Source organism: Drosophila willistoni (assembly GCF_018902025.1).
Source record: "Drosophila willistoni isolate 14030-0811.24 chromosome XL unlocalized genomic scaffold, UCI_dwil_1.1 Seg141, whole genome shotgun sequence".
Lineage (NCBI taxonomy): Eukaryota > Metazoa > Arthropoda > Insecta > Diptera > Drosophilidae > Drosophila > Drosophila willistoni.
In genome coordinates, this window is record NW_025814052.1 from 978418 (window position 1) to 1001779 (window position 23362).

General features: G+C 38.2%; 3 protein-coding genes across 4 annotated transcripts; all 3 read left to right on the top strand.

Moving 5' to 3' along the window:
* The first annotated feature begins 1868 nt into the window (after positions 1–1868).
* On the top strand, positions 1869–10392 carry LOC6648737 (putative uncharacterized protein DDB_G0282129). Its single transcript, XM_023179431.2, has 2 exons — positions 1869–2031; positions 8551–10392. Exon 2 carries the CDS (start codon positions 8567–8569, stop codon positions 10298–10300), a length of 1734 nt encoding a protein of 577 aa, XP_023035199.1. The 5' UTR covers positions 1869–2031; positions 8551–8566; the 3' UTR covers positions 10301–10392.
* A 4244-nt stretch (positions 10393–14636) lies between these two features.
* On the top strand, positions 14637–18858 carry LOC6648738 (polycomb protein Pcl). The gene is made up of 5 exons (XM_002071009.4): positions 14637–14811; positions 15063–16733; positions 16816–16988; positions 17059–18187; positions 18256–18858. The coding sequence occupies exons 2-5, from the start codon at positions 15111–15113 to the stop codon at positions 18658–18660; spliced, it is 3330 nt and encodes a 1109-aa protein (XP_002071045.3). The 5' UTR covers positions 14637–14811; positions 15063–15110; the 3' UTR covers positions 18661–18858.
* A 735-nt stretch (positions 18859–19593) lies between these two features.
* LOC6648739 (anaphase-promoting complex subunit 7) lies at positions 19594–22608 on the top strand. Of its 2 annotated transcripts, none has more exons than XM_002071010.4 (6): positions 19594–19669; positions 19898–20184; positions 20251–20749; positions 20821–21482; positions 21546–21829; positions 21889–22608. In XM_002071010.4, exons 2-6 carry the CDS (start codon positions 20113–20115, stop codon positions 22325–22327), a joined length of 1956 nt encoding a protein of 651 aa, XP_002071046.2. In that variant the 5' UTR covers positions 19594–19669; positions 19898–20112; the 3' UTR covers positions 22328–22608. The 2 variants fall into 2 exon arrangements, with proteins under 2 accessions (XP_002071046.2, XP_046867417.1); XM_047011461.1 differs by having other exon boundaries at positions 19616–19669; positions 19746–20184.
* The last annotated feature ends 754 nt before the right edge of the window (positions 22609–23362 follow it).

Sequence of the window (23362 nt, forward strand, 5' to 3'; positions counted from 1 at the left end):
AGGCCAGGCACAACGCAGCAACTGCTGCTAAAAAACAGTATTTATTTCAAACAAACCTACTACTACCACACGAAAAAAAAGGAAAAAGAAACGAAATGAAAAGAATAAAACAGATTTTATTCCAAAAAAAAAAGAGAAAAAACCCAACCAGAAGAATGAAACGTCATGGATACTCGTACCACTGCAGCCAGCACACACATTGCAATTGCTTGGCAACAGCAACAAAAGCTTCGCCTGCTGCTGCTGCTGCTCATGTTGGTGCTGCTGCACTAGTGAGAGATCCTTGGGGGGTGCCGCTAATGAAGACGCAAAGAGCCAACAGCCCAGCAGGCGTTGGTCCATTAGACGACACACTCGCATCTGCATGCCAGTGTATTCTAATAGACATTATAAGCGTGGAGGATGCGTTTTTGTGTTGGAAACTGTCGTTTTAGCAACACGTTGCCCATAACCAGCAACTCAACTTTTCTCCATGCCAGGTCTACTCTTCATTATTTGTAGTATCTTTTGTTTTGTGTGAAAATCTAAAGAGATCCATGTCCATGCATACGTCCAACATACTAAATCCAAAAGTGAAAATTGACAACATGGGCATTGTGTGAAAATTGGCAACAAAAAGCTTCTGAAAATGAAGTGAAATCCAATCCAATATCCAATAAGATACAAATTGAAACTACTCAAGAAATCGATAACAAATAACTACTATTCAAACTAATACTATAAATTCACAAGTGTTGTTGTAAACTGAAATGTGACAACATTGCAAATAATTTTTGAAAGAAACACTTAGTTACTTATTGAAAGCAGAGTTTTAAAAAAATTAATTTAACAAAAAAAGACATTTAGGTTTTAAAAATAAACAAACTTGCTACTAACTAATAAGCCCCAAACATAGGCCTGAATGATTCTAAGGATAAATCCGCCCCTGGTAAAGCCAAGCTCCAGTTTAACTGAAAATAGACAACGCTGCATTTTATAATGACATATATAATTGTGATGCATTTACTTTAAGAATCGTCAAAGATCCAAGAATAAAAACAAATATATTTAATTTTATTACTTAAAGTTAAAAATTTGATTTTATTAAATATTACCAAGTAGAGGTGAGGTATAACACCTAGAATGTTAAGTTTTATACATTTTTTTTTACGAATTCATTCAATTTAAGAAGATATTTAATTGATTAAGTTGAGTTCATTTAAAGAAGATGTTATATTTCACTTTTTTTTTTTTGAATTTAAATCATAATATTGAAATAAATCATGGCACCCCTCCCTAATTTTAATCCTAGCTAGGCTCTTAATAAGAATAAAGACATCTTTAATGAAAATTGCCAACATTGCATTATGAAATAGGGTAAAAAGGTAAATTCATTAGACAATCATCATCGACCGATCATCATATGATCGTCCAAGGTCGCATTGGCCTGAAATGAACTGAAAAACTCATTGGCATCCTGCATTATTGCTTTCTTCTATTATGCGGCTTTGAGGGTGGAATTCTTTGCCACTTTATCTGCTGATGCGCAGCTTATGTCGCACCACCAACTAACCAAAGCACAACACAGCCGCACACCCACTGCGGTTGTGGTTGCTGCTGCTGCTTCTGCTTCTGCTGCTGCTGCTGCTTACGCCTCGTTTCATTTTAAACAATTCATAATTTTAAAATCGTAACGAACGCAGCAGCAGCAGCAGCAACACTCACACTCATTTCGCTTACTCGTTCGCTCGGTTGGTCCTCCTCTTGGTCCTGATGCCTGATGTTGTGATGGTCCTGGTCTCGGTCTCGGGTTCGCTTTCGCGTTGCTGTTGATGCTGCTGCTTCTGTTGGTGCTTCTCATGATGGCATTGCTGTTGGTTTCATTTGATTTTTAACTGTCATCGACGGCAGTTGAGTTTACTTCGACTCTGTCAATTCGGTGCAATTTTTAACGGTATCAACGCAAAGTGTTTACAAAAATCTCAAAATTAAGCCCTTTTCTTTTATTTTTTTTTTTGAGTGAAGTTTCTTAAAAGATCATAAGAAAAATAGGTGAGGATCCATTAAATGAAATATAGTGCCAAATGCAAACAATTTACCAAAAAAAAAAATTGAAAAACATAACAGATTCGAAATCTACAACGAGCTAAGGGTCTCGAAGCTAGTGCTCTTAGCCCCAATAACACAGGCCGACATGATTTTTGGTGACGTTAACCTGAGAGGTGTTTTTAACTAATTCGGGTACGATGATTCTGACTGCATACTCAGTTTTTGTTCATCACGTCCAGATTTTGTGAAATTATGGGATCTAGGGTTGGAAAATGGGCACCCAAAAGTATACTATATAAAGTTAAAAATTGTTTTTCTACATTTTTAACGAATTGTAGAATTTCTTGTTTAAGAAAAATAGCTGTTGTTTGCCAACATTACTTATAAACAATTTGTTAGATGCATAAAATTACAATAATTTTTTAAAATTAACAAGTTGCCAATTCTTCGAATCCCTATAGCATACTTTTTGGTTCGAATTTTACTCATTTTGGAACCATATCCAAAGTGCATGATAATATGCATGATAACAAAGAAACGCCTCTTTGATTCATCATACCTAATATATTAATAGGTTAAAATAATAACGTTTTGAGTATAATAAACAGAACAGAACAGGGCCGTGATCAGCACCTCCAAAATTACTATAAAAGACCTATTGAAATTAGAACACTTTTTCATGACCTCGAAAATGTCGGCCTGTGTAATTAAATAATGTTGGTTTAATTTGAAAAATAAATAATAATTTCAAATATTTCAAAAGAATTTTAAGAAATTAAGTTTCTCAAATTCTCTAGTGTTTTGTCGACCATTTTCAACTATTTTGAACCTAGAAACTATCAAAGATTCTCAAAAAAGGTTAAGCAGGGACTTTTGTCTATTTCAAAAGTTTCGACGGATTTGAAGATCCTTCAAAAGGTACTAAAACTGTAGAAATTATGCCTTTTTAGATTGACAGTTAAACTCATGGAACACACATCGATCTGTCTGCAAAATAAATTCAACTCCCCCACTCAGTCGAGAACGAGTGCAAACAGAGCATATAAACTGCGTAAATTATTTAACCATAACTCATATGGGCAACAAGCCCAGTCAAAAGGGTTGCATAGCCAGACTCAGTCTCACACAGCACACACAGGGTTCAAATCAAATTCGATTAGGGTAACGATGTGTGTCTGGCCAGCATGGACAACTTGCAAATGAAATTTCGTCAAATTTTCAAGCATTGCAGTCCGTGGAATGGGCACACACACACACACACAGTCTCTTCGTATCCATTTATCGCATGGCAAAAGAGCCACAAGTGGCACATTATTTTAATTCGCAGTCAAACGTTGTAACGTTAACACCACCAACAACATGTCAGGAGTAACAAATTTCATGTGTGCGACAGAATCATGGCAATGAGTCAAGGGCAAGGGAAGGAAGAGGGCACAGACATGCACAGGACCAGAAAATAGCCGTCGAAGTTAGCCTTCAAAAATTTTGGGCGCCAGGCAGCAAGTGATAGATGTAAAATTACGAAAATTTGCCCTCTAAATAGACAGTCGAAAAAATGCTTTTTGAAACAAATACATGAATTTTTGAAATGTCTTCTAAATAAATACATACAATGTTTATTGACTTTTATTTAGCTACATGGCATATTAAAAATTCAATATTATAGTTACACTTCTGTTGCATGCTTTAGGGGGGTTTAATTTTGCATTGCTAGCTCAGAATTTGATTATAGTAAACGTAATGATAACAAAAATTGTAGTTGACTAAATATAATCTCTTAACTAACTATATAATCCTATAGAAATGAATTCCTTTCTTATTAAATCGGGTTCTGTGTGAGATTTTAGAGAACAGCAACATTCCATTTAGTCCAATAGTTTTTCGAAATGCTTTAAGTATTAAGTATTAAAATTGCAAGTGGATGAAAAGTGAAAAGTTTAGGAAAATTAATAACCGAAATGGCGTCAGGACATTAACGAAATTTAGAAAAGCTATTTTTCAATTAACAAAAGCATAATTTTCCTTATATTGGATACACATTTAGTTACATTTAACTTCATTTAATTACGAAGTAAAAATAATACATCAGGTTAGTTTTCGTTTCCGAGTGAAATGTGAAATTTGCATTTTTGAGGCAAAATTTGACATAAATCAAATCACGACAAAGATAGCAAAAGATTAATTTGTAAATGGTATGGTAAGTTAATTTGATTCTAGTCCGAACTGAAATGAAATTAGATTTTACACAATACAAATATTACATTGAATTCGATTAAATTTAATTTTAATTTAATTTTAAATTCGATTAAAAAGGTTTTGAAACGAGAACAAATCAATAATGGAATTGATCACATGTTTTATTTAAGAATAATTCGTGTAAATTAATGAATTGATTGAATTAAGTAATTTGTGTATAATTTGAATACAATATGTATTGTATTCAAGTATAGGATATAGTTATAAACTATCAACCTAACTATATTTTACAAGCACTGGCAACTAAGGCCTTCGGCTTAGACGAAAACTACATCCATACACTAGTCTGGGATTTGAACCCGGATACTCGTTGTTCAGTTGATGTGTTGAATATCATTCTAAACATATTAAAGAAAAATAGATAAATATTTGGTCGATGTAATGTTAGGGTATTAGTTAAAAAATTTGCATTTATTTTTCAAAAGGAAAACAATTTGAATGCGAGTGTTTGGTTTTGGAATTAGAAACGATAATAAGTCTCACATTTGATCCCTTCAAAATCATTCCGTTTCGGAAACTCTCGATTCAGGCCTGATTAGTTGCACGAATAAGGACAACATACATTTATGAAAATATTTAGCAAAATTTGAAAACCGCATTGTTCTTATGAAACTATTTGAAACTCTTTGCTTGTGTCTAAATGCTAAATTTAAATGGATTGCCATCTCCCGTTGCCTCTTACCCCTAAAGCACCTATCGGCCTAAAAAGGGTTAAAGCAATTACATAAACTCTATGAGATCCTACGTATGCCGATCAAGAATATAAAAACTTTATTTAAGTATTAAGTTTTCATTTTTGGGCGCCATCCGGACACTGATGCGGACCTGACATTATCAAATGTCAACTTACGCGTTTAAAAACTTTTCAGTTTGTGGCAGGATCATATAAGGATTAGGGTTGCTTTCCCTGAGTTCAGGTGGTTGTGGTGATTCGGTGGGTCGGTGGGTCGATGGGTATGTCTGTCTGTTTGTCTGTCGGTCGTTTGGTCGGCTTAGCGTTGTTTGATTTGCTGTAATTATGTTATAAAGTTGTTTCCCCGGACAAAGTGCTAGTTAAGTGTATGACTGTGGGGAGAGGGTTGTGTTGAGTTGCGCTGCTTCATCCAGAGAGGGTGGTTTGATTTATGCCATATCAATCAGACCACATATAAGGGCGTCGAAGGGTGGACGATGCGAGGGGGGATAAAGCGTTATACACTCTACATTTTTCCGCCAGGGTTGCACTTTTTTATCCAGATGCTACACAGATATAAAAGTAGTAACTTTAACTGCCAACTGCGTTTTAATTGAAAAGTAAAGAAAATCAGCGGAAAGAAAACGTAAAATAAAAATGGAGAAGGGCAAGATATGCTCTTCTTCTTCTCTTCTCTTCTCCTTTCAGTTGGCACAAACAAAACTGTTTGTTGTACTTGCACTTTTCGCATAAATCTCGGTTGGCTTAAAAGAAAAGTTTCGACCATAAAAAGGAAAACTTTTGGATTTGCTCAGTTGGCGGCAAAACCGAGAAGCGGCATCTGCTGATTGAGTGCCGCCTAGTTTTCAACGTTCGGGCAATTAAAAAATCAAAAGAAAGACTGAGAAAGGGGGTAAAGGTGGGGCTGGGGCCGGGGCCGGCGGGGGTGGGTCTGTCAGCAGCGACAGCATCAATCAGTGGCCATGCCCACTGACGCCTTAATTAACATAATCTAAATAATTTAATTTACAACTTTGTCTCGCAACAATTTCCCTTGTTTTTGGGTTTTTGGTTTCTGATGAAGCTGCCCAAAAAATGCAAATCAACTCAATTCGAAGGACTCTTCTTCTCGACAGTTGGAAACTTTTTTTTTTATTTTTTTTATTGTTTTTTCCATATTTTTACAACGAAATGAAAAAACAATAAAAAAACACAAAACTCAAGCGTCGTCATCGGCTGTGTGAGTTTTGTTAACAATAAAATTCCAACAACAACAAAAAAAAAGGCGAAACAGAAACAAAATTAAAACAGAAACTTTTTTTTTTTTTGTTTTTTTGTTAAATGCGAAAATGAAAGAGCAACAAGGCACAGCAGCAGCAGCAGCAGAGGAGGAGGGGTATTTCGAGTTAGAGAATTGACAGGCAATGTGGGGGAAGACGGCAGACAGGATACAGTCAGGTTGAATGTGGCAGGCAGCAACATCAAGTGCCTCAACAGTTTGGCAACACAACAATTGAGTTTTGTCCTCTCTGGCCACAGTCGCACTCGTCGCCTCTTCCTGTCGTCTACTGCTCCTCCTCCTCCTCCTCCTCCTCCTCCTGGTCCTCCTTCTCTCACGAGTCCTGTGCCCCGTGTTGAAACATTTAATTTGCTGGAATTTGGCGCAACGTGTAAGCTTATTAACGCTGCCACAGCTGCCCCAAAAGACTGTGTGTGTGTATGTGTGTGTGGGTGTGAGTGTTTTGGGTGGCAGAAACATTTTTCAGGAGGGTGAAAATGATTGAGGTAAATATGATTTTATAATGCTTCTTGTTTGCTTTTCTATGCAAATTTTACAGCGCATATTCCTAGACAATAGTATTAAAACTTCATAAATTGCTTGGAAAAAAATATATAATCTCTTTACTGGGATGATCTAAATAGAATGTAGGTATATATACATATATAGCTTACTTTATTCTCTTTACTCGAACTTAAGAAACTTTGTTAATAAGTTAAACAGCCACGAAATCAGCTTATGGAAAACATAAACTACTATAAGATACACTGACTAAGTAGTAATAAGTGCGGGTAAGTCATACAACGTATGAAATCCAGTTAAACCAATGGATTTCATAATACTTCGAAAACTTATTAAACAAAAGTCTTTTCAAGTTTAATTAATTTACTTAAAATCGATCTACAAACTTAAAGTAAATCGTTAACAACTGATTTGGACTTGGTCCAAACTGACTAAACCTGCTCACAAACAATTGGTTGTGAAATAGGAATATTTGGCCCCCCCCCAAAAAGTATGTAATAGTTAGTCAAAGAAATTATTTTTCTTTAACAAATCGCAAAGTTTTTTTTTAAGAAAACATACATTGAAATTTAGCCGGCTCGAGGTCAATCTTTTAAAAGAGTATTATTTCAAAGATAGCACAAAAAGGTGAGCAGGTTGTCTGTATAGCAATTTTAAGAACCACCAAGTTGTATCATCAGCAGACTTTGCTAAAGAACTCCAGAATTGCAATAGTCATGTCTTCAACGCTTTAACTAGTTGGGAATTGCAACTAAATGAAGCGAAAAAAGTTGGAGGAGCACTAGACGACAGGAAGAGGCGACAAGTGCGCCTGTGGCGCATAACTAAATTTGGGAAATTTCTTAAGATTCCTAAAAATCTTTTAACAGTACAAATCTGAAATTAAATTATTTAAGTTCTCATTCAAAACTAAAAATCTTGAAACTTTTGTCAATTTTTAAAAATCGGTTTCAAAAGTAATTTCTTTAAACTTTAAAGTGTTTCATACCGTTTGAAAATTATGATAAAGAAGTCGAATCATTTAAAATTTAAAAATTACTTTTGAATTCCTAAAAATTATTTACTAATCGGTAATTTAGGTAATTCTTAACCGATTTTTAAAGTTCACGTCTTTACTTACATGGAAAATTAATATTAATTAATATTAAAATTAAATTAATAATTAATATATATATATATAAATTATATATATATTTTAATTTCCAAGTTTATGAAACATTTTTGACATATACTAAATTGGGATCCAATTTTTGAAATCAATCTGAGGAAAATATATAGTTAGGTGGAATCATCAAAAAATAATTGAACAAATTCTTAAAAATCATTAACAAAGACAAAAACCGTATTTTGGTTCTCTGGTTGTTGATAAGGTCAAGGAAAAATTGAGTCCCTTATCAGAAGTCTAGAGATTCCTTTTAGAAAAGTCCACTTAGGTAACAAGTTAAAAAAGGAGTCAAAATTATTCCAAATTGTTGGAAGCTTTGGGGTCAGAGAATATTCCATGTACCAATTGAAACTGATAAACCCTGAGACCTTATTAAGATTATTAAGCAAATACTGCAAATCTTAATCTTAAACGTGAAAACAATGGAGAATTGTCATCTTTTTAATTGCCATGGATAGATGGCAAATTTCTTGTGTGCAATTTAAGCAAGAAAAAGGTGGAGTCAGTCGCCCGTGAGAGACAAAGACACAAAGGCAAAGGCAAAGGCAAATAAATCTTAAGTGAAAGATTTCCAAGTCAGAGACAGACAATTGTGTTTAACTTGAACAATTTGTTTCTCCATTGCAGACAACGGCTGAAGACGATGAAGGACAACACAACAGGCAATGGGAATGCATCTGGTGTGGGTTTGGGTGTGGGTGTGGGTGTGGTATCCTCTACACCACATGATGTAACAAATGTGCCGCCGCCAACAACGGCATCGGCAATAGGAGCAACTGCGGCAACGGCAGCAGAGGGCACCACCAATACTTCTGCCTCTCAGGTGGCCGCACAGCCGGCAACACAGAATCCAAGGAAGAGCAATATACATGAGTTGCGGAATCAGGATTTCGTTAGTCGTTTAATGGCTGCCACTCCACCGTATCTCTATTCGGCGCCGGTGGGACCGAATAATTTCTTTTTTAGTGATATGTTGCGTTCATTGGTTCAGGCAAGGAATAATGAGACGGCTAGGGTATTGCAATTGCAACAGCAACAACAACAACAGCAGCAGCAGCAACAACAACAGCAGCAACAACAGCAGCAACAACAACAACAACAGCAATCATCTTTGGTTAGACGACCAAGAAAAAGATCCTGGTCACATCGTCCATACTATGAGCAATTGCGCGAGCGACGGGAAACCGAAGAGAAACAACAACAGCAGCAACAACAACAGCAACTACAACAGCAGCAACAACAACAACAACAACCAGCATTTGGTTCAGAAAAACCACTAGAATTGACAACCACCAATAAATCGGGTGTAACTCCCTCACCAACAGCCTCCTCCTCATCATCATCGACCTCACCGTATGCCAACTATAAATTGGAAACGACAAAACCACTGACCAATCAATTGAAATCCTCTTTGGGTGGTGCTGTCGATAGTACTCTACAGGATAATACACCGCCGGCTGCTTCATTGCCGCCACAAGATTTGGTATTACCACCACCGCCGCCCGTTTGGTATCCACCACTTTATCCACCCTATGGCATAGATCCTTTGCATTTCTTTATCGATCTACGCGTTTCTGGTCACATTTACGATCGCAAAAAGGAAAATGTCTCACCCAATAGTGCAAATCAACAGCAGCAACAGCAACAACAACAACAACAAATTGAAGATGCTTCAGGTGATGGAACCAGAGGTGGCAGCACATTGGCAAGTAATCTATTAAGTAAACAACGACATGGTTCAGCCTTCACAGTACCCATACCCAAATCAGCTCAATCCTCAAATAATGATGCCATTAACTTGTGCTCCAATAGTACTTCAACCGCGTCAGGAGGTGGTGCTGGTGCTGGTAGTGGTTCCGCCATTCCACCGCCAGCAACTGGTCATCATCATCATCATCATCATCATCCACATTCACATCATTCGGCCACATCTTTGGCCAAATTTGAGCATTATGCCAAATATTATGATCTCGGCGAGAGTAAAGAGAATCAACCAGCCTCTAGTACAGCTGCCGCTGTGGCAGCCGCTGCAGCGGCAAATCTATCCAATCTCTCCAAGACGGGAGCCTCCTATATGCTCCAACATTTGCCACGCCTCTATAGTCAATTCGCTGCCCAGCAGCAACTCCAACAACAGGACTTGGATGCCAAATCGGAATCAGCCTCGGCCACAGCTACCGAACTTTGCGATGAGGATGACTCTATGGGACGAGGATCGAGTGATACTGCCGTCATGGATTGCGGTAGTGTTGGCATTCAGAATAATAATTGTGACATCGATGTGGAAATCATTGATTCGATTAAATATCGCACAGACGGTGAGAGCAGCCGATGCTCGAGCAACGATGAGGCCACCTCAGTAACGCAAATCGATTGAGTTTTAACTAAAATTAAGTACGAATATTAATAATTAATAATTATATATTATACCTACCGACTAATGAATAAACAAACGAATGCGTCTATGTATATGTGAGCAAATTATTTAAAAATATAAATTTCAATTTAAAGTGGACATTTTCAGACCTACATCGACATATTTAATACCCTCAAAATTGATTTCGCCATTTGCATTGAGGATATGAAGGAATTTTGAAAGAAAATATAATGGAAATTTCCTTCTCCCAGACCAACAGATTACTAAAATTATTAAAGCAATTTTCCCCAAAAAATTAGCAATGCTCTTGAAATATATTTGTGATCAATTTGTGACCATCCTTTTTTAGTTTTCAAAGTATTCAGCCAGGTCGGACTATATAGAACATGTGATATAGCTATGATGCAATTATCCCACGAGAATGGAGTTTTATAATAAATGAAGTTTGTATTTAGTTGTTTGGCTATCAATCTTGTTATTGAAAAACATAATATAATAATTTAAAGTCATTTAAACCGTGGTAAAAAATAAGAAATGCCTTCTTTGTTATATTCTGTTTGGTCCCAGATTTACTTGCTCAGGGCGGTTATTAAAATATTCTTTATAAAAGTGAATAATGCCGGATTAGCCATAATTAGCAGGATAAGCAAATCCTTTGTGCCCCGCAACTTGAGGGGCCCACACTATCAGGGCGTTGAAAAGTTGATTTAACGTTCATTCATTTATCAAAATATTGTAAATTGACAATTTTTAACCAATTTTAATGCTTTTGGGATTGAGACTTAAATTGGAATCTTAATCTCTCTAATGTAAGTTTTCAAGTTTTCAAAAATGCCACTGAATAGCAAAATATTGCAATAAACCTGAATTTAGTACTAATTCTAATTTAGTCAAAAAATGGTTTGGTTAGTTCAAAAATTCATGTGATTATTTTGAAATTGGATTAATGTCTTTCAATCTGTATTAAAATCTTGATACCAAAATTTTTCGTCAATTTTCGCAAAATATCTTGAAAATCGGGCTGAAATATTTTGAATCTTGGACAAAGTTTAACGATACATAAATTCTAAACTAGATAATTAACATTAAATTAAATAATTATTAAATGAATAATTATGATAAATTTTGATAAAATCTCTCCTTCTCTCTATCAAACAGACAGCTTTATATTATTCGTGCTGAGAAAATTTATTAAACTTATCGAAAGAGATAAGTACCAATGGTAATATCCTTAATACTTTCGTTAATTTCGTAAAATTGGAATTGGAATAGTAAAGCAAAAATGAAGGGTTTTTGTCGAATACCACAACATTTCATAAAGCTATTAAAATTTTAGAAAATAGAGAGATAAAAATAGTAAAGAACTAAGTCATTAAGAAAAATTCACTACTAAAACGCATCGTTATTTATGTAAAAAACAAACAACAAGTTTTTACTGACAACTACTAAGCAGAGTTTCGCTCTAATTTGATTGACTTTAAACTTCATACTAACTTCTTCAATATTTTAAGGAATATGTATTCTAGATATTCCGCATTTAAATAGAAATTTTCTTGCAGCAAAATGAAGCAGCTTCAAGTATATATGCACATGACGTTCATGTGACGTTAATTGACATCCACAGACATCATCGTCTCCATCAGCAGGAGCGGAAGGAGCAGCAGCAGCCTTCGCATCATTTTCATCTCTTGGCCATCCCCGCCCTCAAAAGTATGCAACAGTAAAAAGCAATTTCATAAATCATTTGACGCCGTCGCCACCACGAACAGGCAACACCATCACAATCACAATCACAATCAAAGTTGCCTCAAGACATTTTTTAAATGTTGTCGCCATCATCATCATCGTCGTCATCGGTTTGCCAGTTGCTGAATCTTCTTTGCCCACCTCCCATCAACATGGAGCGATTCCAATTCTCCTCCAATCTCCGTCGACTCCATTGCATTACACGGCTGACTACGCTTTGTGTAAATTAAAACTGCTGCCGGCTGATGGCAATTCCCGCGACTCTTTCCGCGACTTCCTTCAACGCGGACAACCAAATTGCTCGGCGAATAATTTCTTCATTTTCTTTTTTTGCGCTCGTTTGTTTTTTATTTCAATTTTTATTTTTTTTTTTTGTGTTTTATTTTGGCTGTGCACAGGATATTAATTTTTACACCATTCATTGATTTTGTTTGTAATGAACATGGAACATGAAGAATGCTGCATAAAGTAGGCGTGGCGACGTTGGATACCGCCGCCTCGGGCACGTTTCCGTTTCCGTTACCGTTTTCGTTCCGTTTCTCCTTGTTGCTCTCTACCCTAATTTTCGTTTATTTTTTTCGCTCTTTTTTATGCTGTTTTATCAAACGTATGCAATTTCCATGAAAGGGACAAAATAAAAAGCGGAAAATTCTGCATTGAGGCAGAAAAACTGCAACGAAAGCCAATCACAATAGAAATTACGGAAAAAAAAAAAACAACCGTAGTACAGTCTGTGCAAAAGTAAACGATAAAAAAACAGATTTTTGATTTATTACCAAGCTAAAAAATTTTGGTCAAGGCAAAATGGGAGTAAAAATGGAGCTTCTAATTCGACTTGCCTGTCACCCCACAAGGTGAAAACTCATCCGCATCATCATCATCATCATCATCCTGATCATCATTATTTTGTAATCAAAGTAAGTAGCAAAAGAGGATACCCAAACCGGCCAAGAGAAAGGAAAAAAAAACCGAGAAAAGAAATTGAAATTCAACCTAATTGCAGGAAATTTATAACGCAACTTAACAGCTGACAGATTTGTTGTAGCTGCCTTTGCTTTTCCATCTTTTATTTTCTTTACTTTTCCCTTCTTTTCTTTACTTTTCTTAGCTGTTGTTGTTTCTGCGCTTTCCACGCAAGGCGAGGAGGGCGAAAGCGGGGAGGAGTTTTGGCGGTTTTGAATTCATAAATCTTGGCAGAATCTCATAATTCATGCAGCCAGTCGACGTCGACGATTGGCAGCACTTTCGTGGGTGGCAGCAAGAGCCGGCAAAGGGATGGGAGTGTTTTTGCTTCCTTTTTTTTTTGGATGAGTGGTGGGGTGGGTAGGGGGCAAAACATTACAAAGGCAATAAGCTTCAAGCAGAAGCTCAACTTTTTACCAATGACAAGATGGCAAATAGAAAAATGCTCAATGTTAAAACAAGTTGACCGATTGCTTCATACCCTGTTCATCGAATGAAAGCAATTAAATATTTCCAGACTAGTTGGTAGAACAAATATAACTACTTAGATAGATATATACCCTTTGAATGCAGGGTATTAAAACTGAAAAATAAGAAACCCTTGCCAGTTGCTCTAAAAGTTAGGGGGTTAACGCAAAAGAGGCAGAAGCCGAAGGATGGGAACATGAAGAAGTTGGAACAAACAATGAATGCAACCACAAAAGGATGCTGAATCCCCATGGGGGGTGGCGAAGGAAAAGTGGAAAATGCTTGGGCGTGTTGACAACTTAAAGCTTTTTTCTTAATTGATAGATTTGTTTGCTGTTCTCATAGACAATGGGTGAGGATAGGGGGGCGAGAAAATCATCTTGAAATGGAAATAGAAAATTGGCCAAAGACAATGTTGACAGATGAGGCAAAGACGAATCCAATTACAAAAACCACAAATTAATGGCCAAGAAATTCAAACGATGTATGTATGTAACTATACTTGGTTCCAAATCGAAGAAAATAAAATAAAACACATTTAAATTACGAGTCCATGGCCTAGTAGCTAGTATAGTTAATAATAAAAAATAAATAAATAAATGATTTTTGTTAATTAAGTCAAATAAATAATAATAAATAATATTTTATTTGTGATTTTTTTACCAAGCTTAAAGTTTTACTCATTATTGATATTAAAACTGACTATAATAATATTAATATACGCAATAGCTATATTTATCTGCTTCTGATTAGTCTTCGTAAACAGTATGAGGCAGTTTTAAAGCTGAAATTGTAATTCCAAAATGTTTTGTTCATTTGAAAATGTCTAAAATAAAGTAAAATATCCGTTATAATTTATGGCTGCTGGGAAATAATAAGGCAGCCAAATATATTTAAATATAGAAACGTGTTAAACAATAATAATAATGGGTTCTTAAATGTGGCCGCCCAGCCAAAATGAGCACTTCCGGCTCAGGCCTTAGGACTTCCGGCTCAGACCTTACACTGCCGGCTTAGACCTTAGCACTTTTTAGGATTGGGAAACGACATACAAAGGGCAAACCAGTATTTTTAATTTGCGTGCACTTAAGTAATCTGCCTCAGCTGTAACCGTTACTCAGTGGCGCCAGTCGCGCACATTTCAAGTGTTGTATACTGTGACAGGAGGACGACACTTTTGCACACTTGATGAACGGTTGAAAAATGGCTATCTCTTTTAATTGATGTGTTTCGAGTGTTTATAATTAAAATTGTTTTAAAACTATAGATAATATGTTTACCGATACCTTTGAAGACAAGACTAATTGAGTAAATGTGTGGGAACACATTAATATGTAAGTAAAATTCAGAGTTAAAAGTAGCCCTAACACTAAAAGAAAAAACAACCAACGAAAAGAAAGAACAAGCACATAGAATATGCATGTGTATAAGTGAGAGGCAACAACAACAAAAATGAATTGAAAAAGGCGCCAAGCAAACAAGTGAAAAAAAAACAACAACAAAAACGACGGCCAATAAATTGTGATTTTTAACATAAATTTGATTTATCATTGTTATTTTTTTCATTGTTTTTTTTTTTTTTTAGAAAAGACTGCACTCAAACTAAATCAAAGATACACATCTAACCCGCACCATGATGAACAATCAGTTCCATACATCAGCTACTAATCCTCTCCATCTGAATGCAGCTGACCCTGGAGGTGTTGGCGTTGGCATCGGTAGAACTGCATATGCCGGCTATATGCCAAGTTCGGCTCCAGAATCGGCGCCAACGCCGAATCAATGGTTGACGTACCAAATACTGCCTCCCAGTAGCCAGCAGCAGGTTGTTGGTCAGCAGAATTTGTCCAAACTTTGGCAACCGACCACAACGCATCCAAGCAGTATACAGATAACAACCACAACCAGCAATCCTACCGTACATACCGTATCTGCGCTAGGAAAGCAACCGACAGCGGCGGTGGTCACATCATCATCATCCAATGCGCATCCTATGGCCTATAAGGCTAACAATATACGTATTATTTCGACATCTCCAAATATCTATAATATAAACAAATCGGTGCCACAGGCATTGCAAAAACAACAGCAGCAGCATTCTGTGTATCATGCTCCTGTTCAGTCTTATTACTTGCCGAATGCTGGTAATCCTAGCCAATTGAATCGTTTAGTTGCCAAGCAACAACAACAATCGACACAGTCGGTTTCAATGCCTCCGGTGCCTCCTCTTGCACCGGTGAGCAATTCCACCTCTGTTGTGCCTTCTACTGTGGTTCTGGATAGAATCAACATTTGCATTAATAACCACTACGCCGAGTCGACGCCATCACAGATTCTAGGACAGCAGCAGCAGCCGTCGCCCATTATACCAGCTATCCAGCATAAGATACAGCCGCTGCCCATAATTGATAGCAATTTTAGTTCCGTCTCAAGCAGCAGCTATGAAGACGGCGGAGGCGAAGGTGGAGGCCCAACCATAGAAGAGTGTGTATCAACAGCCTCAACTGTTAGCAGCACCGTAATTGTGATTGATGAGCCGGATTCCACCACAACGACACCGCAAACACCACCAACAACACCGGAAGCGATTGGTTCTCCCTTAACATCGAATACATCGATCTCTGACTTATCTATAGCATCATCTCCTTCACCGCCTCCAGCTTCCTGCTCTTCCGTCGGCATGAAGCCGAGTTTCAAATCAAATGAGGCTTCATGCCTGCCACTTACGCCCCCATCGCCACCACCAGCACCAGCCGAACAGCTTCCATCTGCTCCTCGAGCGAATTATTCTTTGCAAGAAGATGTCTTTATTAAATGCCAGGATGGTCGATTCTATCTGGGCACAATCATTGAACAGATTGAAGAGCAATTTCTCATACGATTCGATGATCAATCGGAACAATGGTGTGGACCAGAAAAGATGCGTAAGCTAGGAGGAGACAGCTGCAATACCAGCTCAGCGAATCTTGGCGTTGATGCCACCAATTCAACTGGCCCATCTCCCTCCGCCACAAGTTCCTCCATCACCAAATGCTCCTCCATGTGTGTGGCCTGTAAACGTTCTGATCTGCAGGATATTGTGGAAATTTGTGAACGTTGCGGTCGTGGCTATCATCGTGGTTGCACCACCGAAATTGTTGCGGGCAGCGGAATTTGGTTTTGCAAACGCTGCGCCAAACCCATGCAAATGCATCAGCCATTGAAGGAGCAATTGATTGGCAAGCCTGAAGGAATATGTCGGCAATTACCCTATTATGTGAGTAAACATCCTTGACCCTGATGAGAGGATTTGCTAGAAAAGATGAAACTAATGTTGGTTTTTTTGTTTTTTTTTTCAGGCGGATAAACTCAGCTGGGATGAGAAGCATCGCGTAAATGAAGAGCAAATCTATTGTTATTGCGGCAAACCTGGAAAATTTGATCAGAACATGTTGCAATGTTGCAAATGTCGTAATTGGTTTCACACCCAATGTATGCAGAATTTTAAAAGTAAACTGCTGCGCGGTGATATGTAAGTACACAACGACATCAAAGTGATTGAATTATATACTCAATTATCTCTATATGTCTGTATGTTGCAGCTTCTTTGTATTCTGTTGCACTGTATGCAACAAAGGTGGGGAATTTGTGCGTCGTCTACAAATCGATTGGGTAGATGTTTTACATATTGCTCTCTATAATCTACGCAAGCATCAGCATCAGAAATATCATCATTTGCTAAAGGATATTTGGCCATTTGTATTGGAGCAGCGTCAAAACTTACCCATCTGCAAGGAATGGAGACTATTACCAGAAACCACATTGATGGAGAGAATAAAGCAAACGCTTAGGGACTACTCTGAACGATTTATATGCGGTCGCGAGGTGAAACGTGATCCAGCCTTTTATGCTCTGCGTCACAGTGGACCGCCATTGACGCCCAAAGTATTTCTCCAAGAGAACGAGGTGCCAACAGATGAACTGTTGGTCAACAAATATAATTTGTTGCTCCTGCCTGATGAGAAAAAAGAAAATGCACAACCTAAAAACGTAGATGTTTATGAGTTTCATACAGATGACGATGAAGAGACAAAAATCGATGTATCTACCAGTGAAGAGGATGAGATTCCCATCAAGCATATTATTGACAAGGCCAAAAAGCAAAGTGAACAAATGGAATTGAAGTCAGCAGCACCACAACCGCCGCCGGCGGATGATAATGCCAATGATGCCACTACTGTGCCAGCAGTTACTACCCCTGCTATGCCAATTACTGCTACACAGCTCCAAATGGTGGAGTGGGCCAACAGCAGTCGCAAACGTAAGGCCTTTCGCCTCTCAAAGCGCTACGATACTACCAACAGCAATCGAAATCACTGTGATCTTTCGTCGGATGAGAACTCAAGCAGCAGTCGTGGTACCAGCTCCTTGGATATTATCATACCACCGCCAGTAAATTTTTTGGGTCGCAATAATCCGTTCCTAATGGCCACACCTAAGAAAGCGCAGCCAACGAAACTAGGATCAGGAAATTTGGCTTTGGGAGTGACTAGTATCATTAATAGTCTATTCAAGCTCAAGAATGGAGGAGGTGCTGGTGGCTGTTTAGCCAGAGATCAGCCGCGTATGGTGAGAACCATTAAACGTAAACTGAGTGCCAAAGATATAACCATTGGGCCCAATCAGGAAGTGCGCCGACGTCGAACGCGTCGCCCAATCACAGACATGGAGGTAAGTGACAAATTTTAATGCTCTCTAATCATAAAGAAAACTAATGTCAATTCCATTTTTTTATGTAGGTGATTAATACCACCACCATTAATCCCATACCCAGCCACTATTTTCCCATCTATGCCAAAGATTTGCATCCACCTCCTCCTCCTCCTCCACCTCTGCCACCGCCGCCGGGCAAACTTTTGGCGCCATCTCATGGTCGTTTACTGCGACAGCGTCCACAGAAATCAGGACGACGCGCGCTCCATCAAACCCCATCCACTGCCACCTCAATTAGCAGCAGTTCATCTTCATCATCCGCCTCTTCCAATGGTGCATCCATGCTGGATGTAAAACAATCGGTCAATAAGTATTTCGGCGGCGCTATCAACCGTATCGATGCTGGTGAATCCTTTGGAATTCGAGCCAAACGTCGCTTGGGCAATGGGCAAGTGCAGTATCTAGTGGAGTGGACAAATGGCAATCGTTGAAGCAAATCAGTCTGTACTCAATTTTTTAAGTCGTTTGCCCTTATAGTATTTTCTACAGCAAATAGAAATAGACTTGTAAAACACCTGTTACCGAAATGGCCGAGGAGGTTAAAAAAAGAACTTATTCAAATATAGACTGCTCATACAAATTTCTGTTCTGTTGAATGTGTGGATTAATAAAAAAAATATAAATGAGAACGCAATTTTTTTAATTTTTGAAGAAATTGCATTAAATCTTTCCAGACAAAAAATAACAAACGGTTTTAGCCCAAAAGAAGGCAACGATTGAATCCATGGCATACTCTTAGGTGCTTGTTATCGACGTATTTGGAGCACCGTTATCGTAATCGACATTATCGGAGCAAAGTTATCGACATTATCGGAGCAAAGCTATCGCTATCAGTTTTTACGGCGAGTCTTAAATTTGTTACAGCGAATATTCAGTATTTTTACGGTTTGGGCGAATTCGGGTTGTTGTTGCATATGAGAGAGCCGTGGCGAAGTGTCTGCACTGGCAGAAAACATATGGTATGTTTTTTCATATTTTTATATTTACATATTCATACTCCGCCGATGTCACATGAAACGGTATTGGAACACCCACTGACCTTCGAGCCTGAGTCTGAAGTGTTAGAACACCCACTAACCAACAAACTGGGGTCCAATATAGACTCAAGTAGAAGAGCACGGCTGGCAAAAGAACAACTTTTGTAAATCGTTAACGCCAGTCGAGGATGACACGGGTGTCCTCATAAATTCTGCCGTGGATTTATACAGGTATGTAATTCAAATGTATGAGTATAAATTAAGCCCTCCGAGAGAGAGACACGCTTTTTGAAATTTACTACCAATATTTCATTTCAATCATTGGTAGACTTTTTGCATCGCTTTAAGTAGCAACCGTTTCTCACGGTGCATAAAGTGAGGCGAATTCTTGGCACGCTATATATAGGGGTGCAGCCGGTTTTTCAGTCATTTTATCCCAAACAGTCACTTCAGAGAGCCTTTCGTATGTTTGTTTTTCATATATTATTATATATTTTATTGTTATCATATATTTAATATTAACAATATTTCTTGTACAGTGCCAGTCTCTTACAGACCAAATAAACAAGTAGAAAGTGTAGTGTAGTGAAAAGCACTTTGTTCCATTATCATTTTTTGGTGGCCTCGTGTCGTAAATATTTAACATATTAAATGTTTTTAAATATTATTACACATTATTCTGGCTTTATAGAAACTTATCAAGTCAGACTTTTGTGCGGATTCTAGTGACGATTAACTAATTCCAATAAGGCTGGACCTACGATGTAACTGAAAGTAATAAGTGAAGCCGCTTAATTTGCAATCAACGTTAAGAAAAACCCTCACCCGGTGTTAACTCAAAACCCCCGGAAAAGAAACAATGCAGAAGAGTAGAAAAATTTAAAGGAACTTAGAAATTGCTACAGAATGGAGAACGCACTCTTTGCCAATGTGAAGAAGCTCTACGATCATGAGCTATACGAATGTGTAATTCCAGCGGTAAGAATACCAAATATATGCTTAGCAAGCCTAGCTTATAATAAGCCATTATCATCCATCATTTAGGCCAGTTTGATGAACACTCTGCTGCAGAATGATCAGAATGTGGCCACTGCGGAAATGAAATACCAGGTGATGCTTTATCTGAGTAGTGCCAATTATATAGAGCGCAATTTTCGCTTGGCCAGCAAACAGTTGGAGTCGGCGATACGGATGAGAAAGACTCTGGTGCGGCAAAAGAATACCAGCACCTATCTGTCGGCCATCGAGAGTTCGTATGCTCAGTTTGCCGATGTGGAATTGCGTTATCGTCTGGCCATCTGCTTCAAGGAGCTGGCAGAACCTACGCTGGCCATTAGTATGATGCAAACGGTGCCATCGAAAATGCGTACACCCAAAATGAATATGCTTCTGGCACGTCTTCAGCATCATGTGCGGAGCAAAACTGAAGCAATTGCCGCCTATAAAGAGGTCCTAAGTGAATGCCCTTTATCATTGAGCTCCATTGAAAGCCTACTCGAGCTAGGCATGGAGGGCAGTGATGTCAATTCTCTTGTATTCAATGGTAATGTCAGAAACTATCTAAATATTTGCGTTTCGTACGATTATCCATGTGAATTCGTTCTCTTCGTCTAGCTGGAAATGTTGAATGGCTTAGTACGTGGATCAAGGGACAGGCCCAAATGTTTGGCTATAAGCATCTGGAGGCGGCCAAAACGTTTCAACAATTAAATGACACAACGCCATTCCGACAGAATGAATATCTTCTCATTCAAATAGGCAAGTGTCTCTATTACTATGGGAATTTTGTTCAAGCCGAGCATTATTTGGGCATGGCAGCCATGGTTAATCCATTAAATATGTCCGCTCTCTGCCCATTGGCGGTGGCCTATGAGTTGAATGGCAAAAACGATACACAGCATGAGAAGCTATTGGATCAAATCACAAATCGTCCGGATCTGGTTAGAGCTCCATCGGCAGATTATTGGTTCCTTCATGCCCAGCAATTCTATAAGGAGGAGAAGTTTGAACGATCGCTTATCTTTAGTGAACGTTCGCTAACCATTGATCCCAGGCACATTGAGAATATGCTCCTAAGGGGTAAACTATTTGTGGCTTTGGAGCGACATCAGGAGGCAATTGAAGCCTTTCGCACATCTCAGTCATTGGCTCCCTATCGTTTTGAGATCTACAAAGGACTATCCCATTGTTATGGCAGCCTCAAAAGGCACAAGGATGCCCAAAATATATGTGCCATGGCTGTGCGAAATTTTCGCACATCGCCACGCAGCTATACAGTAAGGAAACCGGGTTCATTCACTCTTCATGTTTCCTAGCTAATTCCAAAAATTCCTTTGCAGATGTTTGGCCGCACCATATTGTTCTACTCAACACATCCAAAAGCCAAGAAGAGTGCACGTAAATTTGTGGAGAAATCTTTGGAAATCGATAATAGTTATTTGCCCGCTGTGGCCTTGATGGCCGAAATCTATCGCTATGATGGAGCCACAAAAGAGGCCATATTGCTGCTAAAAAAGCAGGTGATAATGTATCCACATGCCAAACTCTATGCCATGCTGGGTGACCTTCTTAGCCAGGAGAAAGAGCTGGGCAAGGCTTTGCACTATTACTATTTGGCCTTGAGGTGAGTATTGACATATCAAACAATTGGAAATAAATGATTTTGATCGATTGTCCTTTCAGCTTGGATCCAAACTGTGTAAAGGCATTGCAAAGCATCAATGCTCTGAATAAGACTGCACGCAGCATTACCACAAGCAGCCACATAAACATTACCACTACTTCGACGGCCACGGCGAATATGACTGCAAATAGCAGCAGTAGCAGTGTTAGTAATAGTGCTAGCACAACATCTAGGCATCCAGAGCCACCCAGTAGTTCCATGTCTTCATCCAGTTTGCCGGCAAATCAACCATCAGGTACTGGGATTGGAAATTCTGGTGCCACAATGACCACACCATGTGGCACACCGAATCATGAGTGGCTATTAGACTGTGAAGAGACCTCACATCAAGATGATGCTCTCGAGATGTCCTCGTCACCGCCTGTACCACAGGAGGATGCCTCGGATACATTCTCGGAGCCTTTTTGGCAGGATGTTGATGGTGAAATGGCAAATTAGTTGCGTATTGATTATAGAGCCTGAACTACTACAAGTATGAATTAATTTATTTAGTTTTTTAAGTTATTTATGCAGGTCGCGTGTACGTGTGTGTGTTTGTCTAAGAATGCATGTGTGCTTGGAATTTATTGTTAGTGAAATGAAATACTCATTTATGCCCTACGCGATTGACTAGACATAGGTCAGTCCCACTTCTCATTCTCCCACCTGGTGTTTACATAGTTTTTTTTTTTTTTGCCAAACCGTATAGTTATTATAATCAATAAAATCAAATCTCAGAATCTCAGCGTGTCTGCCAAAATATTATAATAATTATATATGTCTCGCTCTTAGCCGGATCGGAGCACAAAAAGGCTTGGATATTTTTTGTAATATTTTGAAATATAACGTGCTTATTGGGAAAATATTTCAATCATCTAAATGCTTTCTGGGTTATGGTCGAAACAGCCAACTGCTGCCAGTGCTGTCAACAAAAAGGGCTGTTTATGGTTGGCAAATAGACAAAAACAAAAGAAAAAAATGGAAAAAATGCGTATGCTTATAGTTTGTTTATTTTATATAGTTATTAGGCAGCAATTTATCCATATTTAAACTTCCAGAACGAACCCCGAAGAAGTTCGAAATATGTTAGGGAAACACAAACGAGAAAAACTTTTTCCAAATCTGACGACCATTACATTACAATTTCGATACATTATCACATTAGAATTATCTGTACTAGTTCCCATCCGATTTTATTGGCATGAATTCTAAATATATTTATTAGAAGCAGGAATTCCCGGTGCCTGCGGTTTTTAAATTGTACCCGCAATTCGACGGAAAAGAGCTGCTTTGGCATCATTGGTGAGCGGTTAATTTGTCACGGCGAACATTTATTTTTTACAGCGAATATCCACTTTTTACGTCGAATATTCCATTTTAACGGCTTTTTACGGCAAACAATCACCTTTTACAGCGAATATTCAGTTTTTACGGCGAGTGTTAAATTTTCGTTCGGCGAATATTCAATTTTAGTACGGCTCGGGCGAATTCGGC

Bases quoted from the DNA above. Each gene is read 5' to 3' on its own strand.
- LOC6648737 (XM_023179431.2), top strand. From the start codon at position 8,567: ATGAAGGACAACACAACAGGCAATGGGAATGCATCTGGTGTGGGTTTG.
- LOC6648738 (XM_002071009.4), top strand. From the start codon at position 15,111: ATGATGAACAATCAGTTCCATACATCAGCTACTAATCCTCTCCATCTG. The intron at 16,734-16,815 runs GTGAGTAAACAT...TTTTTTTTTCAG, and splicing joins GTCGGCAATTACCCTATTAT to GCGGATAAACTCAGCTGGGA. The intron at 18,188-18,255 runs GTAAGTGACAAA...TTTTTTATGTAG, and splicing joins GCCCAATCACAGACATGGAG to GTGATTAATACCACCACCAT.
- LOC6648739 (XM_002071010.4), top strand. From the start codon at position 20,113: ATGGAGAACGCACTCTTTGCCAATGTGAAGAAGCTCTACGATCATGAG. The intron at 20,185-20,250 runs GTAAGAATACCA...TCCATCATTTAG, and splicing joins ACGAATGTGTAATTCCAGCG to GCCAGTTTGATGAACACTCT. The intron at 21,830-21,888 runs GTGAGTATTGAC...TTGTCCTTTCAG, and splicing joins TATTACTATTTGGCCTTGAG to CTTGGATCCAAACTGTGTAA.